The 18,941-nt window shown below is 29.6% G+C and overlaps 1 protein-coding gene across 1 annotated transcript in view; it reads left to right on the top strand.

The window, feature by feature from the left end:
• The window catches only part of chas (chascon), a 102,281-nt gene that overhangs the window by 8,827 nt on the left and 74,513 nt on the right, over positions 1-18,941 (top strand). The window contains exon 2 of the mRNA XM_068777205.1: positions 14,595-14,695. Coding sequence (XP_068633306.1) covers positions 14,615-14,695 — 81 coding nt within the window. The 5' untranslated portion in view covers positions 14,595-14,614. The remainder of the gene's footprint in view (positions 1-14,594; positions 14,696-18,941) is intronic.

Below are 18,941 nucleotides of genomic sequence, written 5' to 3'. Positions count from 1 at the left end.
AGTAAGAAAGTAACTTAGAAACTTAGAAATATAAAATTAGTTAAAATTTCTATATCAAGTTTGCAGGTACAAAATAAAAATAAAGTATGAATATAAATGATTTGAAACATTCGCAAAAATTGATTTCAGTAAAGATCTTCTTTAAGTATAAACATTTGAGAAAAGATGATCTCTATTTTTCACAAGTTCGGTAAGAGTGGTCTGTTTAAGTTTTTTTATTTTAATCTTATATGTTTTATCTCGACTTGAGCAATTTAATTAAATTGAATTGCTATGTCTATGTCAGGCAGAATATCTTTCCGGATCGATTTGTTACTTTAGGTTTTTTGCTAATTTTAACCGAAAGTATAACACGTTATAATGTTACAGATTTTCATAAGTGAGGTCGAAGAATATTGAATATTTTTATAAATTGTTACAATTAAATAAGATATACTCAATTTAATAGAAACTTTATTGCTGAATTTTTGTTAATAAATGAAGCCTGTCTTGTTTTAAATTAAATCCAATATCGAAATTCTAATGACAAAAGCGCAAAAGTCAAGTTTACAACAAACTTACCCACGTGAATTGTTACTGACTGATGAATATGAATAATAAATATACCGGCGGGTAATAATACAAACGACAATAATTTTTATTCCGGCAACATTTTTTATCTCTGTAATCAATAAATTCGTATTTTGTTAAGGTTTTATTGATTATGTTAATATTAATACCAACGTCGCGACGATGGTGTGAAATATATGGGGGCACACCCAAAATCAATAAAGAATTATACGACTCTTTCGTAAATTTGTTCAAACTATGAAATCATATGTTAAAAAGGTGACATAAGCTTTGAAGTATACTTTATTGCAATTTATTAACAATAAATGTAAATGTGAACTTTGAAAAGAAATATAAAATGTTAAATTTATTGTGCTATTGTGAAAGCATGCATGTTATTACTAAATAATTTATAGTTTTTTTTCACACAACTGTAACACCTAAATGATTAAAAGCATCCTTTATCTATCAAATCGAATTTATTTTTAATGACTACAGTATATTAGTTTAATTACTGTAGTGAAAGTGTACTATAGTGCTACCGAAATTGTTATACTGTAGGGCTGCGAGATGGGGCTGAGGAAATAGGAGGACGGCGGACTGACGGAATTGAGCGTCAAGTACTTCTCTACGTTTCGCCGCACTAGCTAAGGCTTGGGACTGCAGTTTCTGTGATGCAATAATTCATACACATCAATAATCTCTATTTTAATAAATATTGCAAAAACGTATTAGTAATGTAACTGGCAGGTAATTTGAAAGGACTTACGAAAGAACAGAAAAGAGGGGATTTGAAGATGCTTCATGTTACCCAATTACCAAAACAAAGAATTAATTATAAATCAAACTTCTAAATCGCATATTACAAGAAATTCAGCTGTTAATTGGCCGACCCGACCATGCGGTTTAACACCGTTGGATAATATTTGAAAGATCCGTAATGTGGTTAGCGAATTAGATCCGCCATTTTGCCACCTGATTAAAAATATTGATAAAAACTTCAACATCTGTATGCGCGTCCTAGTGTTGGATATCTGTACGATATCATTTTTCATAATTGCCAAACCTCGCTTAATTCAATAAATTATATATATATATTACTTTTGTTACTTTTAATTTTGGAACGCAAATTTCTCTTTCTCTCTCTTTTTCATGGTTCCGAAATATGTATTATTTATGAAATATGTAATGTCATTGTTTAGAAGTATATGATAAAATTCATACATATTTCATTTTACGTTACTCTGTTGTTTTAAAGTACTCCTTATTGTTTTATAAAATAAAAAAAAGTCTAAATTTGATGTCACGACAGTCATTTTTTTTAAACAATTTTCTTTTTAAGGGTAACACAACAGAGTAAATCACTTTCAGTTTATGTAATATATCTTTAATTCCTTAATGCGATATAGCCAAAATATGTCTATGTCTACGTTTAAAAGGATTTCATAATTTTTAAATCGTATAAACTTTATTTAACGAAAAACACTCGCGTGCATGTTTGAACAATATGCAAATAATACTCTTGCGCCATTAATATATATTATTTATGTGTACATATCAGAGAAGGAAACTTTTTTGCAGTTGGTTAGCTAAAATATTTTACTATAATTTTATGTACTTATAAAATTTGCGGTCGTCATGTCCCATTATGAATTTTAGTAAAATATTTTTTAAAGATTCAACGTCTTCCACTGCGATAAAAAATAGAATTGTCATGATTTATTACAAGATGGCGTAACTTACACAACGCACTAATGATTTAATAATGTGCCTAACACGTATATAGGTAAATATCATTTGATGACATAATTGTTTATAATAAACCATAAGGTACAATAGTAAAGATATAATGATTTGCATAAATATGTATAATATGTTCTTTAAAAAATATATTTTTAGTATACTGTTTCCATCATTCTTAATATATGTCTCATTTTGTTATGCGAAATATAATAATATTTAATACTCTCCTAACAAATAATATACTTTGTTTTTAACCGAAATTGGTGAATTAATAGTTTCACAATAAGAATCTGATATTCATTCATTCTATTAATTCATGTTCAACGTTGTTAATCTTTATTATCTTCGACGAACTCAAAGGTTGTCGGATCTGGTATCTGCGAGTAACACCACGATTATATTATAAATGTAACAGAAACTAAAGTACCTATTAAAATATAAAATAGTATTTATTAAAATAAAGTTATATTCTATTACGTTAATAAATAAAAAAGATTGTATCAATGAAAACATTTTTCGAATTAATTATACATTTAAATGAGGTTGTAGGAGGATCATCAGAGTAATGTTCGTTTCAGATATTTACACGAAAGCATTGCAGGCTCTAACCAAGATAATTACAGTCATTATCCTACTGATCTAGACTTCATAGCATTAATAACAAAGCAGAACAAAGAAGTGGAAACGGCTCTTGTTTGTCTTTCTGTGTGTGGCCCTGCGAGTAACCAGTGCGCAGTTAAAATAGCTCCGCATACAATGGGGATCGTGAAGATGTTGCGTGCTGTAGACAATGATTGAACAAAGCAACAGAAGGACTGTGTAAGATTTATTGACACCAGAATGGTAATTTGAGTTTGCAGCACTACTCAGAAAACTATATTTCGTACCCGTTTAAATAACTTGTACAAATTAAGTCAAAATATTATAAACTTAAGTCTATTTTCCGTTTAATACGTGAAAAAGTATTATTAATATTTATTATAGCTAAATGTTAAGTAAATTTGTCCTCTCTTCATGTTAATTAACCGTTATAAATTAGTGTAATTTTAGATGGTTTACCTGAGCATTATGATTAAATATAATAGAATATGTATAATTATGTGAAATTTGTTATAAGTCTCCCGCACTTTTTATGGTCTAGTAGCCAAATCCTACGTAAGAACGGATTTATGAAATTAAATCCGCGAAACGGTCGAGTGGCAAGTCGTATATGTGACAATAAACATTTATTTACATTTAAATCGGAACATCTTAGATTGAAAAACAAAAATTGTCAAAAAGTTCAGTGTAATTTTTTTCTTAATAAACCCCGTTCGTATTTGTTCCGCAAGCCTTATTGTGCTCGATGTCTCATAAATTATTTAAGCGGCTGGTATCGAATATCGACGAGTTTGGCGAGATTTCGAAAACTGATAGAGCATTTACAAACGTTTGGCCGGCATCCATAATTAGGAAGGTGTACTTTTAAGATTTATTGTTAAATTCAGAGCTGGGGTACTCTTTGGAATACAAGATTTTGTAACATACCATGTAGTTAATGTTCAAAATAAATTTTAAGGATTAATTATTTTATTATTACTTTACATTTTCATTTCTTCATTGTTACGTTTTTTTTAAAGGTACCATAACGTTTTGTATACTGTTATAATAAAAAATAAATAATATATTACCTTTAACTTCAGATTCTGTCATTTTATATGTTTGTTCATTGTGTTTTATTATTTTCGTGTCAATATATTGTAATATATTTAGTGACATATTCTGTGCTTTCTTATTTATGTGGGCTAACCGAATCGCTGATTGCATTACATAAAGTAGGTATGGTGCCAACTAAAATTTTTAAACACGCTTGATGCAATGATGATTTTATCACGGGATATAAGATAGCAATTAAAATCATGTTGCGTATTTTAAAAGATGATTTAGGACCTGTAGCCTATAAAAGAGGTACTATTTCTTAACTGATAATTGAAAATAGAACATGGTTGTAAAATTAAAACAACTACTAAAGTGGCATGCAAATTTTTTTTAAAGGCATCTAAAACTTTTTACAGTTGTGCAATATTTTAACAAATAAAAAGATCGTAATTAAGCTCTGAAGAAGCATACCAATTAGTACCAGTAACAGAGTACAACGTGGGCATAATCCGAGTTCAGTGATGATTTGTTGGGATATTAGCTACGAAGGAGTGACATAGCCATGTTTTTGTGAAAAAGGTATCACAACATCGGCATAAGTGTATCAAAATACCATTCTTGAAATCAGTTAAGCCCCTTAATAGTACTGTGTTCAATAACTATGAATGGTCCAACAATCTTGGTTAGAAACGAGCATCCGAATTCATGATTGGTTTTGATGATTTATAGTTAGTTTTAGAGAATAAGGCTCGCTCTGATGGTCACATAAATTTGGAAATCCTTAATCAATCCATGCGATTGCAATTGAAGAATTTTCCCATAGAAAGAATGCGCGCGGCTATTGATAACTGACCTCAGCATTTAAAGGACTGTATTGCAGCGAGTGCAGACCGCTACGAATAAACTTTATATTTTAGTGGTTTTATATTAATGTAGTAAACTAACGTACTGTAGTAATAACAAATGTTACGTTCAATATAAAATGTTGTCGCCCTCTGCAATAAACAATAGAACGATTACAATACGATTTTGTATATTTTTATTTAACTTCTTTATTTTTAATTCTTATTACTTCGAAAAAAGTTTGTGTTAATTAAGTTTAAGCTGAGGCAGTATGCATCAATTAAAAATAATTGACACATATTGACAAAGAAAATACAATACAAAACAAAACAAAATTAGTAAATCAAACATCAAAAAACAATAAGCTAAATTACTTGGCAAACACTACTCTGCTTCATTTACGTTCCAATACTTTACATAATGAGGAAATTTAATTTTGATGAAGAATTATCGAAAACATAAATTTCTGATGAAATATCTGACAGTTTATTGTACTTATGCATCATTATAGCTATCGATGATTGTTTACTTAGGTTGGTTCGAGTTTTGGGTGTTTTAAATAACGAACAAGGGAAACATGAAATCCTCCTAGAAATGATGTTGCAGACAGTTATGCTTAGAAAGTTGTAATTACATTCCACTTGCAGTAAGAGTTAACAATCAAATATTTATTACACTCATCTAAGTCGTCACTAAAAATATCTTATATCCATATGAATACTCAATAAGTATATACGTGATGCAGAGTTTATGTGACATTACGAAATTACACACATACATACGCTAGCTTAATTCGTGAACATTTATTATGCGCTGGTTTTTAAGTGCAAGTATGTTTAATGACATAATTTTATTTACAACGTAGCTCTAAGGTTGTTGGAAGTCGCTACATGCAGTCTGCTCCTAATCAGTCCTATTGGAAACATATATGAACGCCAATGTCAAGCAGTGGACTTACTACGACTTAAATTACAGCGAAGAAGTAAACAGTGGAGAACAAAACGAGGAACATGTAATTTATGAATCTGTACATAGGTACTTCTCTAGTGCAGCTGCACTATATAGCATACACAATGGCCGCCATACATAACAGCTAGATTGCGTAATAATAGCGTCAACTGTACATTATGTTTTATATCATAATTTAAATCTTTGTCGGTATTAAAATAACATGTTATTACAAAAATTGAATTGACAACAAACATTTCAGTTGACAGCTACATTATTTTGGTTATACGATTGATTTTAAACTTATCATACAGTTACATGACTTCAAATATATGGTCAGATATCTCTATTGGCGTATTGGCTATAATCTCGTAACCGTTACAAAAGCGATGAACAAACGTACAGCCTTCACGGTCAATTTGTTCACTGAATAGTTCAATTAACGCTGCGAATATTTCACGAGGGATAGAGCATGCTGGGATCAAAGTTGTTTGTGCAATATCGGACCCACCTACGCTTGATTATGAGAATGCTACAAACTACTTACAGAGAGGTCACTGCACTTTAAGTTTTAAAAGATCTGATTACGTTCTTAGTTCAAATGAAGATGTATGTGGGAGGTCTTGTGTCTTCCATGTATTTAAAATAAATAATTAATTATAAAATTAAATTAGCTTGTTGTACAAATTTGATATACCTTAAAGATGTTCAAAATAACCTTGTGTCTATAAAGGTAGCAATTTATATATAAGGATTAGTTCAGTATTAAAAAAAAACAGAGATTTTGCATTCTCTGCAATTACTACAGCAGTGCAATTAACATTTTTTTCTAATATAGGCCAGTTGCTTATTAGAAAATATAAATGTAAATTTGAATAAATAATGTGCGCATATAAATTTTATTTGTTGTAAATATGGAGTAATAATAATATATTTTTTTAAATGTGACAAGCGTTGCAATAAAAAGAGAATCCAATGTGCATTAACGTGCTTCCATTCGTATATCTGAACAATTTCATTTAGCATCACCAATTAAGCGATATGATACTGTTTTTGTTCTCGTGAAGAAAGTTTATTTGAGTGCAGGTTTCCATGTTTGATGTAAGCGAGGTCAGGTTGTTATTGACTCATCAGGCCCGAGGTCTTATATGGGAAGGACGGCTGACAATCACTTTGGGAGTGTCCAAGCCTTTATGCTGGATAACATGTGTCACTTGCTATTAATTAATTTAAAGATATTATCAATAAATATATTGAGATGATTTTTTCTAATTAAAAATTACTCACTTTATTGTACATCTAGCAACATTTTATAAAAGTAAATTAGAAACATTGCAATATTAACACCCAAGTACGATTAGCAGTCTCATTAGCGCCTTTCGCTATTTATTAATGACAAATTTTCATTACAATCAAGGGAATTGAATATTACAAATTAAGTTAAAAAAGGTATCGATTGATCCCAAAAAAAGAAGAGTTATATTATATTTAACATAAAAAGCATTATTAACTATATATATTTCTTAATATTTTATTAACGCAGTACATAAATATTTAATCAAAATAAAGTACTGTGTAATGTACACACACTAATATTTACAATACATAAGACTTTCAGAAAAATCTAAAAGTAGACATCAAAGAACAAAACACAATTTTGAGATCTTGAAAAAAAATGCAATAAATTAAGCGTCATAAAAGTCTAAAGAGATTTAGCCGTTTTAATCGATACAGCGAACTAATTATACCCATAGGCTCTTATGTAATTGAATGAATGAATTACTTGTTGAGAAACTGCACACGACGGATTGGGTTGTAAATATCAGATAAAAGAGAAAGAAGTTTCATTCAGGTGTGCCAAATATCATCTAGAAACCAAAAAAATGGGCACGCACACAAAATTATTAATATGTAGTGTAAATTTAAAATAAGTATTAGAAGGATAAATAATAAAAAAATAATTAGAAATAAATAGAGTGCCGCAATTCCACCGATTTGATGTAAATAGAAAGTATGCTCACATTGTATCTATCGATAAATAGAATTATTTAATAATGTAAGATAAATTTAAAATAGGAAATTAATATTAGAAAAAAGTTAATAAGCAGAATAATAATATAAATAGATTAACATTTTGAATTAAGCTATCTAGGAGAACAATGAGGAATAATAAGGTACCGGTTATAAACGACGAAAAATAAAATTAGAAATTAGCGGTGAGGAAAAAGGTAAAAATTAGAAACTATAACAAATGTAATCAGCATAAAATGTCTCTGCCAGTTGGCGGAGGATTAGTGGTGGCTTTAAAAAAATACGACAGTTTGGACTTCTAATCTACCATGAGATGTTCTGAGTGATTAAAGAAATGAGCTATGCAAGAAGTTGAACCACTGTGTTTTTTGGTAATTATAACTAATTAAATTAATGACAAATATTTATTTTTATTTATATAACTAATACAAACACAAAATGTTATATATAAAAATCACTGTGACAAGTAACTCGCAGAGAAAGATTTATTTATTATACGAAACATTTTTTTTTGTTTTTGTTATGAAATGTGCAACCATTTTTTTGGTTATATTTAATTCATCGGGTGATTAACGATAGATGTTGTGCTCTTTTTAAAATCTTTCAAAAGTTTATATTTAGCTTGTCGTGGCTGTTATTGTAAAAGACCTCTTTGAAGTGAAGACCGTTCCAATTTTTTTTAAACTCAATGATAAGAAATATTACTGTCGCCCATGAGTAATATTGTGTTATGCTTTTTTAATAGCAAAAAGTCATTATCCGTGAATTATAACAGCGTAAAACATTGTCAGGGTGTTGATATTGTTTCAAAACCATTACAGTGCACTTTTAATTGTATTTTATTTTGATAAGTAGTCACCGAAGCTACCATCTTCTTGCATCATTTAGCGTTATTTTTAAGTTATAAATCCAATTGTAGACCTTGTTCATTTTCCCCCGTTACATGGTTCAAGCTCGTTGTACAATTTCTTTTTGTACTATAAAAAATAATTTAGATTTAAACTAAACAGAACATAGCTATAAAAAATGGTCTCATTACACTTTTATTATATTTTTACACAATATTTTATACACAACGCAGTGTTATGGCCTAGAAACAATTGTGGCAATTTCAGAAATAAGTAGCAAGGTAGAAAAATATTTTTCCTATATTTTCAATGATTGATGGCAAATTGTTCCCGAAATAAATGCATTTTTGGAGTTCCCGTTCAAGATCTAAAGGTTATTACTTACAAATGGCTACATAGATTTTTTTAACGAATATTACATTGTGTTGCCCAATAAATTTTATAAAATTAGATTTAATAATATATTAATATTTTTTGTCTAATATTTTTAATGTACCTTTGCGACATCCTTTTTTTCAATAAAATTAAGTGAACCAGAACTAATACTACATGTTAAGTGATAATGTCATTTACTTTTAAACTTAAATCCAAATTTTTGGAAGTATATTTTTTACTAAAATTAAATCATTATGGTTGGCCTCTAAAGATAACAATGTTTGTATAACAATGATTTAATTTTCTAGGGTAGCGCAGAGATAAAGTACTGTGACATTTAATATAACGTTCGATAGAAATTGGTTTTATTTGAACAAATATTCTTACGTGATTAATTAGTATTATAAACAAATAAGAAGGAAAGATAGAAAACCGACATAAATCCACCAACAAGAGTGTTGCGCGATGAGAGTTTTGTCGGAAGTAGAGGTCTCTTGTTGAAAAGTCACGACACTATTCCTGAGTTAAAGCAATATATAAAAAATACTTACAGGAAAGAGATAACTTCTAATCTATATTAATAAACGTCATTCCAGAATAAAAATAAATAATTTTAAATTATAATTCAACTGTTTAACAAACAGTACGAGTCGCAAATGTAAATCTTTACTTCAAACAGGCGATTTGTTTACTAATCGTACGCGATCGTGTATGTAGATTTGTTGAACTACTTGGAGCTTGGTCCGATTACGCAATTTAACAATATTCTTATGGTAATAGTCTTTTCATTGGACCAGGATTTAGTTCACGTAAGTTTATTCACATGCATACATGTTCCTACTTATGCGTTTGTGTATTGTTTTCTAATTACACGTTTAAGCCTGCTTTGCAGGCCAGAGATGGTCGCGTTAAATTACATTTGCCTTTTATTTTTAGCAGGTTGTGTAATGTTTATACAGGTTGATCGATTACATGTGTAAAAGTTTTTAAGAGGTCAATGTACAGCTCATTAGTCAGCAAACAATGCAAAGCTATTAAACCTATTTCCGATCACGCTATATAGAGTGATTATTTTTAAAAACGTTACATTTTTTATTAAAGTGCAACTGGTCAATTACTTAGGGCAGTATTATGTCTACATAGATAGTAAACAATAATTTATTTTAATGTGTTGTAATCCCAATGTTGAAAATCCTGTTTTTACTATTTTATCTTTACGTCCAATATTATTTTATATATCATTGGTTTTAAAATACGGTTTATCATATGTTTATTGTATTATAATATGTATATGACGAGCAAATGTTAAAAAGAGCTTCTACACCTATAAACGATCACCTGGTATGTGTTCAACCTATATACCTTAATATTAAGTATTCTCAATTTAAAGAAAAAAAAATATCGTTCGCAGAAAATTATTACTTTTTGATTGATGAGTTTTTAATAAACAATTTAAGTTTCGGTGGCATGGTTATAAAACACAAATTAAATGGACTGTAAAAGAAGACTGGACGGAGGTGCATTAAAAGGAAAATGTTGACGCTAGTTTAAAAAAAAACTGTTACTTTTGTTTGCAAGGTATTACTGGTGATTTTGCTAAGAACTATGATTGAATTATTTCATGTTAAATTAAAAACCCTTCTATTACCGATGGTATTGGTACAACTAAGTAAATAAAAGTAAGATTTACTCTTTACATATAATTTGTTTTAATTGTGGGCGGCTAAGTCGTTTCTTTGGATATGAACGATTAACCTAAGAACTCAATCAAAACCCTTTTGAAAGTATGTAATGGTATGGTGTATTTTATTATCTATATTTCATTTTGTACAGAGTTTGTGATAGACATGTCATTTTAAATCCTTTGACAAGATCCGATTTCCAGGCTTATCCCATTTCGAGAAGGGGTGGAAAGATTATGTAACTCAAACGTAAGCGGATGAATAATTTAAATAAAAACTTCTCCGGAACTTCTGTAAAATACTTTTTAAAACCTTATCCCAAAATAGTTTAGATTGGATAGTTACAATTAATATGCAAGTATTAGCCGTGTCATTATTGGGATAAACAGACGTTTCAATTCATGCCTCTAAGTAACGATGTCTAATATGCAAAATATTTTCTTATAGAACTCTATGTTGCAAATTATTTCAATGGGCAGGCTATATACTTCCCCACTAGGTGATTAGCTGACTCGATTTCCCAATTTTTATATAAATAATCTACTCAGACGGCCTTTCGCAAACTTACGATGGCTGGCGCAATAATTTGCATAGTTTTCTGCATTAAAGCTTGATGAGGTATAGACTATACGATACCTTTTCTTTCATAAAGATACAAGGTATGTACAAACATTATAAGCTAATATTAAGCTAATACGATTTGCTAACAAATAGTCAAGCGCCTCTTGACTTAAAATGGTATGTCTGTCAGGTAGTCTCTAATTATACAATTAGTTGCGTATGTATTTTAAGAGATTCTAGGTAACCAAGTATCGTACGTTAGTTCGTTGATATTTTAATATAATTTTAATTTTGTTTAGTAGTAAAGATTAAAGTTTTTTATAAAGTAAAAAAGTACGTTTTAACATTAATAGTTCCTCGTTTATAAAAGTTTTACTTGCGCAAGGCTATTCCAATTTACCTTATTCCTATATAGTTTTAAGAAGTTAGGGTTTGCAGTACTTTATTATTTCTACAAATAAGCTTTATGAAGAAAAATTACGGTGCACAATAATTATGTATATTTTAGAACAATCAATCACAAATCACGATGAAAGTCCGGGATATTCTTTATTAATTTTGGTTTCGTTACATTTGGTCATAGTACAATAATTTTTATAACAAGTCTAGAACATATATATGATATAAAATGAAAGTAATTGATATTTCCTTTTTATTAATTTATTAATTAATTTATAATATGCCTTATGAGGTTCAGCGTGAGATGTGCCAAACAAAGGATGCACTTTCGAATCTGTCCATATAGATACTTGCTTTAAATAGGCAGTTTTTAATTTAGGTGGCGATGTTATTATTCTTATAGTTTTAAGGTCGTAAGAGTGAAAGCGTCTGCTTCTTTTTTGGGTACAGAATCAGTAGGCGGTAGCTCAATGTGTTGACAGCGGCATTTTTGGAAAATTTATTGGTAACATAACACCAAATAAATACGATGAATCGTGATTTATTGTTAATCTTTACATGTAATTTATGGTTTGCCGAAAGGAGCAACGCCTTTGCTTACAAAAATTATAATAGTTATTCATACTTATGATTAACATAAATATCGAATACGATAGACGCTATAAATAAAACTAATTTAAATATGAAATAGAAAATTTGCGTAAGAAAAAACTTTAACAAACATTTACCAACATCATATTTTTTGCAAGAAAAAAATAAATTGTTAGCGTTATCGCGTTAGGCTAATGCTCATTGGCAATTTTAATATTAGTAGGGATCTTTGTGAAGTGTTGAGGAAAATTAAAATAATTACAATATGTAATAAAAGTAAAAGAAAACAGTGAAGATTCTGTAAGAATTCGTTGTTACTCGGCTCAATTATTTAGGTTACTTTTCATTGCCAAAATTATAGTGTATAAATTTGAAAGACGGCAAATTGTCAGTACGATTGGGAGTTTTAGACAAAGCCTTTACAATAAACGTAATAATAGAAAAAGAAATTTATGTGCTGAAAACAAATAAGTACTTCAATAGCAGTGCCCCGAGCTATAAATAAACAATAAGACAATATATGTTACTTCCGATAACAATACTCCAGCCTTGGCGTGTTTACGGTCCATAAGCCATTGTGTTTGCTTACATGGTACAGTATTTTTAAAGTTTTGTCGACGGAAGAATGCGTTTATTGAAGGATTTATCAAATACTCGTGCAGAGATGCATACAATTGTAAATTTTATTTTTAGGATATATAGGTTGAGGGAAGAGGGGATTTAAAACTCGAATACGATAGATACGACGTAAATTATTAAATCACATTTATTTTTATATTAGTTAATTGTTCTTAATTCAATTACATTACACTAGACACCTTCGTCTATCTATCATTGATTCGTGTTACCTATATCTACTCTGTTGTTGCTGACTAGTAATATTTACATCGTAATAATGTTACTACATTATGCGGTATAAATCAAAGTCAAAATTCACACAATAACTTTGGTTCAAAATATTCACAAAGAATATGATTATTTACTTAGTTAAAAACTTAAATAGGGTAACGACTGTAGTGGGTCACTAGTTATGTGTATAAATTAATTGGGAACAGAGGAATTAATTTATTTTTGGAATAAATTAGAGCCTTTTCATAATAAATTTCAAGACGTAGTTTATTATTAAAACGCTCTAACTAGTACTCCAACGCCTCCATGGTTTAGACCAGCAAAGTTTATTTACAGTGTCTTGGATGGTGACAATTAGTTGTACAATATTTGTACAGTCGATGTTGCGGTAAAAGGTCAAACAGCAGTACAGTACAGACCGTGTTTTCTTATTCAGTTTTTTAAATTCAAAACTGGAATTGAATAAGTTATTCATTTTGTTATAAGTTAATCATAAAAGAGTCATTTGTAAGATTTTATTTTTGTCTTACTGTTGAGCTCTGTGATAAAACACTAGCTTTTGTTAAATTTGTAATGTTTTGCTGCTTTGCTAAAGCCTCACATAATTATATGTAATTGGTAACTTGTGTTAAACTTGGAGTATATACTTCTTGTATGTTAATAATAAATGCGATAGATATTTATAATTAACGAATAAATTCATTTATATTTGTTTTAAATCCTTCTTTGTTTTGTTTTTTTATTGTCGTATTTTAATTGCGTACAAACAAATGCATAGAAATGAAATCAATTTGTGCTAATTCTACAACTTATTTGTCGTAAATTGGAACCATCATCTTTTCATACCTTTAAATGTCAGGTCAGAAAAACAATTAAGAAAATTTAGACCGCCATTATAAAATCATTTAGGTTAAAATTATCATTGAGGCTTTATCACGATCCAGTTTGTTTTCATTAGGCTATATCTGACAAAGTGTAAATACATAAATCTGTATTAATAAACTTCTTTAAGAGATGTGTTGACGAGGAGTGTCTTCCTGCTTCTTCTCCACAACTATAACAACTAACGAAGCGGAGTAGACTAAATAATAAAAAAAAATTGACGATCGATAAGAGTCCATTTAAAAGTTCTAATGTTGAATATTTTATCTTTATCTTTAGTTGTATCGGTTGAGGGAATTTTAATAATAATTTTATTGATTTTCTTCTAAAACCATCTTTGTTTATCTGCCCCAGGCCAAGATGTTATTGCGATAGAAATTAAATTGGGCGTCTAAAATTTTGCAGAATTTCTAACTCCTTGAATTTTTTTGAATAGTACTAAAATGGCTGCGATAAATAAAGAATGCTTAGTTATACATCGTTTCTTTTACTTTGATTTGAAATAAAAAATTCTGGACAACATAGCAGTTCCCTTGCCTCTTTAAAATAAATTATAGTTCCATTGCTTCGGAGCTAGTAATTTTCATAATATGTTCTGGTATTTACTAAGATTAAAATTTAAATTGCTAATAGTAACATTTTATTCTATTTTCAGGTGTCCAGTAATGTTTTGACATGCCCAGTACAGCAGTCTCACGCGATCTTGCTTCAGCGTCGCCGACTAATCTTAAAACCTACGAGGATGCCTTAGCTATAGTATGTATTGGAAAACATGGTTTTATATAATTTAATTATGATCTCAATAATTTACGTTCTCATTCAAAGATATACGCTTTTATATTTCTTCTTATTCTATCAGATACTTTATTTTTAATTTGGTAATATATTCCTTGGTTCCATAATTAAAATTCAAATCTAATTGAATCAATAATTATACTCTACAATTGTTAAAGATAACTTATAAACTAAGGAAAATACATAAACACGAACACTGAAGAGTATGACAAAATAGAACATAAGGCGCTTTTGGTAACGTACAAAATAGTTTGATTTTTAAATTAGTTAAAATATTTTTATAAATATTAAGTTTTTCATAATTACGTAGCAATACTTTTTCTATCTACAATACATACATATATATATATATATATATATATATATATATATTTAATTTCATAACAAAAAAGACATATACACACATTTTCGTACGTCATAATGAGAAATTGGTTTTCAAGAGATATCGGAATGTGGTTTGTGAGTGAGAGTCGCTCAGTCTTTAACAAACTGCTATGAAAAATGAATCGATGAAAAAATTACGTATATTTAATAAAATTTTTCATTAAATTTTTTACGATTTTACTATTATTATAGTAAATATTTACAGAAAAGATAGTTTGAACGCCTGATAACTTTTAAAAATTTGGCAGTTGCTTTAAAGTTATATCTCTAGAAAAAAATAGTTACAATGGTTGATGATACAAATTATATTTTGAAAAAAAAAAAAAGATTTTTTGAGTAGTTTCGGAGTTTATCAAGAAGAAACAAGAAATATCGTTTTACGATAATTAAGTATCAAAAACAGTATTGAGTATAAGTAATTCAAACATATTTTAATATTAATGCCAATCTATAAATTAATCTTTATTATGTGTATATATTCATTTACAATGAATGTTTCTATAAACGAGCAGTGGTGGCCTAGCGACTGATACTTACGATCACGGGTTACAGGTTCAATTCCCGGGATGCAATTCTTTTCACTTTCCATTTCACGTTCAATTCTCGGGATGCAAAAATTTGCATTATTTATATGGGGTTGCCTCGACCCACAAACAAGTTCCCAGAGGTTGCGCAATAGCGTCCTCTGTGTATCATAATACCACACTGTGATCGCCAAATAATTTTACGCTATCAAGTCCGATTATTTTCTACTTTCATGGTGTCGTATACCGGTGTTGTATGGATCTGATGAGACCATCGAATGCTGCGTTCACGTGCATTTGCTTTTTTACCCTACATTTTGCCGTTGAACGTCTGCTTATCCGGGGTGTTCGTCGTCGTCCTGGCAATATATCTAAAATATTCGAGCACTCATTTGTGGCAAATGGTAGAGACTCTAGAAGTGATATTAAGTTTCTTAAATATGCAGACATTAATTCATCACGCCCTCTAGCTGAAGAGCAGTTCCTTCACCGAACACAACATCTTAAAACTGAATGCGATTTCTGTCTGAAGCCTATAGTATTTACGTTTCAGCACTATGAAGAGAAATTGACAAAATCAGTGTGCGTAAAAATTAAAATAGTGTTATAATTTTTTTTAAAAGTCTAGGTTTACAAGTCTTAGTAAAATATTAATTCAAAATATATATCCCTTTAAACTATGTATCTGCAAAGTTACCTAATCGGTTTGCTTTGTTTATCATTTGTTTGAGATAGAGGATAATGATCAATGTATGCTATGAATCGGAACATTTGGCAAACGAAATTAGAATATATACGATGCCCCTAAACCAAGTCAGTAAAAATTGACGCAAAATTTCACAATTTTGCTTATCGCTTTGTGCTACAACGACTAGTTTTCAATAACGTCTGCAACGCAACGCTTTAGTACTATATCACGTATCAGCAGCTTGGAGACTCGCTCGCTGTGTTGTGTGAATGGAAAATGTCCATTATAAGGCAAACGGACGTATGCGAGTACAATTCACCTGCATACAATAGCTCCGTAGTTTAGTTTAGTGCAGTTCCCAGCATCTAACGCGCGGCCTCCTCTCGCGTGGTTTGTGTTAAGAATTAATTAGTTTTGCATTTATTAACGTTATTTTATTTTATAACGGTCTCTCGCAGTGACGTAATTTTTTTTATAAGGTTCAAACATTATTCGTGTGTCAAGTGTTTTAGAAGATAAAAAGTGCTTTAAAATTATCCTTGGATGTTTACACATTGTTTAGTTATTCAATAATATAGCCGAAGATTGCGTGCGCGACGGTTCGTTTAATGTCTGGATCAACCTTGGCTTATATGATATTAAGTACGATAGATTTATTTAGTTTTCTTTACTTTTTAAAAGGGTTGATATTGTTTAATGTAATGAGTTTATTCCATAAGGCATACATGATATCTGTTTTAAATTTCGGCAGTATCTTTCGCCGTTAAGATCTTTTTCTTTCGTTTATTATCCTGTGTGTTCGTTCAGCATCAAATAGCCACTGGGTGAAAATGAAGATATATAGAATTCCAATATTATTGAAATAAGCGGTATAAATTATTTATTGCTTGTTGACTATTTATAAAAGCATTATTTTATAAACATTATGTAAGAGGTTTAACATTTCGAAGGTTATTTAAGAAAATTGCTATAAACATGTGAGTACACGCGTTATAAGCAGCTGTTCAAGATTTGAATATTACGTAAACGCCTGCCTCGTGCATTATACTACGACACTAAAATTATTTGGTCATTGAAATTATATTAAAATATTGATATGTATACTCAGTGCGGCCATAAATACAGTTACGTGGAAATATCTTTTTTATAACGTTTTTTTACTGTACGCATAATGTGTTTATTATATGTATAATTTGTTATTTTATAATAAAAATAATATATATGGAACACAATCTCTATTAGGTTTAATACAGTCTTTCAAACGCTAAGGCCAATTTTTGAGTTGAGAGTTGGTGTCGCGGACTCTATGGGAAAATTCTTCGTTGTCAATTTAGGTTTATTCCTGGGACTTCAAATGATTATGGCAATATATGTAATAGTAAACAAAAGAATTTTTTCTTGTAACAATGCTTGTGACTAGACTAAGTATATAGAAAAAGTGAAAATTGAATTTGCACCGGTATTTTTAAACTTTTTAAAATTAAAATTTTACGTGCGTACTACATAGTTTCGTTTTCATATTTAGAATAAATTTACTATTTCCAGTTATTGTTTTCTTACAATATAATAATCATGATCGTCATAATCATTTCAGTCGTAGAACATCCACTGTTGGACTTAGACCTCACCCACTAAATTCCTATAGTTGGCAGGTTGCTTACAGCCAGTACGGTGTCATCCTTCTTGATAAAGGATGTAATAATATTCCCGGGACTACTCATGAATATTGTTATATTAAGTCGTGACTGTAAGTTTAACGTATTTTTTAAAAGTACAGAGGACTGCGATAATCTAAAGTATATATTTTTAAGAGGGTTGAAGCAATGGAGGGCAAATGTATAAATATACATAATTACCTCCTATGTTACCATCGTGGAAAAAACGTATTAAAACACACTTTGTGTGAGATAATTCATGCGGGCAATATATTGCGTAACCGTTTGTACTCAGTGACAATTTGAGAATTGCCTGCTCACCTTGCGGCGGTCCGTGGGAACGCCTTTTTGAGTAAATTCCACAATACTACCGCATTTCTTTTCAGTTTAAAGGAAACATTGCCGTCTTATGAGATTTTTAACATCATTAAGACAATATAGTAATAATATAAAGTTTTAAAGCTGCGAACTATCATACTGTATTGAACACACAAAACAATTAACTGGTATTTTTAAAATAATCATTTATGTTGTTTTTGATGTAAAATCATTTAATAATTTCAAACATCTTATTAAAGGCTTCCAGTAAACTATAAAAGATATTGAGAGTATTGTAAGTGAGCAAAGTTAAATAATACAGTTAAGTAAACAATTTTTAAATTTTATACAAAAGTAGTTGTCGGTATCAAAAATATCAGCTTCAATTTACAGCGTCATAACGCTTGTTATGTTTATGTTGTAGGATGTAAGAATCTGTACCTAATAATGCATACCCTCGCTGTCAAACATTTTTTTTTATTTATTAGAAATTTAGACCTTTATGGTTATTTTACTAAGCAAAAGACTATATGACCGTAAGTATAGTACTATATACTGCGGTAATCATATATTAAAACGTACATAAAATATTAAAAAAGAATGGGATTTTTTTTTCATCATCTTCGTCATAATTTCAC

The sequence above is a fragment of the Battus philenor genome, unplaced genomic scaffold (genome assembly GCF_028537555.1).
Source record: "Battus philenor isolate CCGP_79_NKW_IND1 unplaced genomic scaffold, ilBatPhil1.0.hap1 SCAF_13, whole genome shotgun sequence".
Classification (NCBI taxonomy): domain Eukaryota; kingdom Metazoa; phylum Arthropoda; class Insecta; order Lepidoptera; family Papilionidae; genus Battus; species Battus philenor.
Note: the sequence above shows the minus strand (reverse complement) of the source record. Positions and strands in the feature narration are given on the sequence as shown.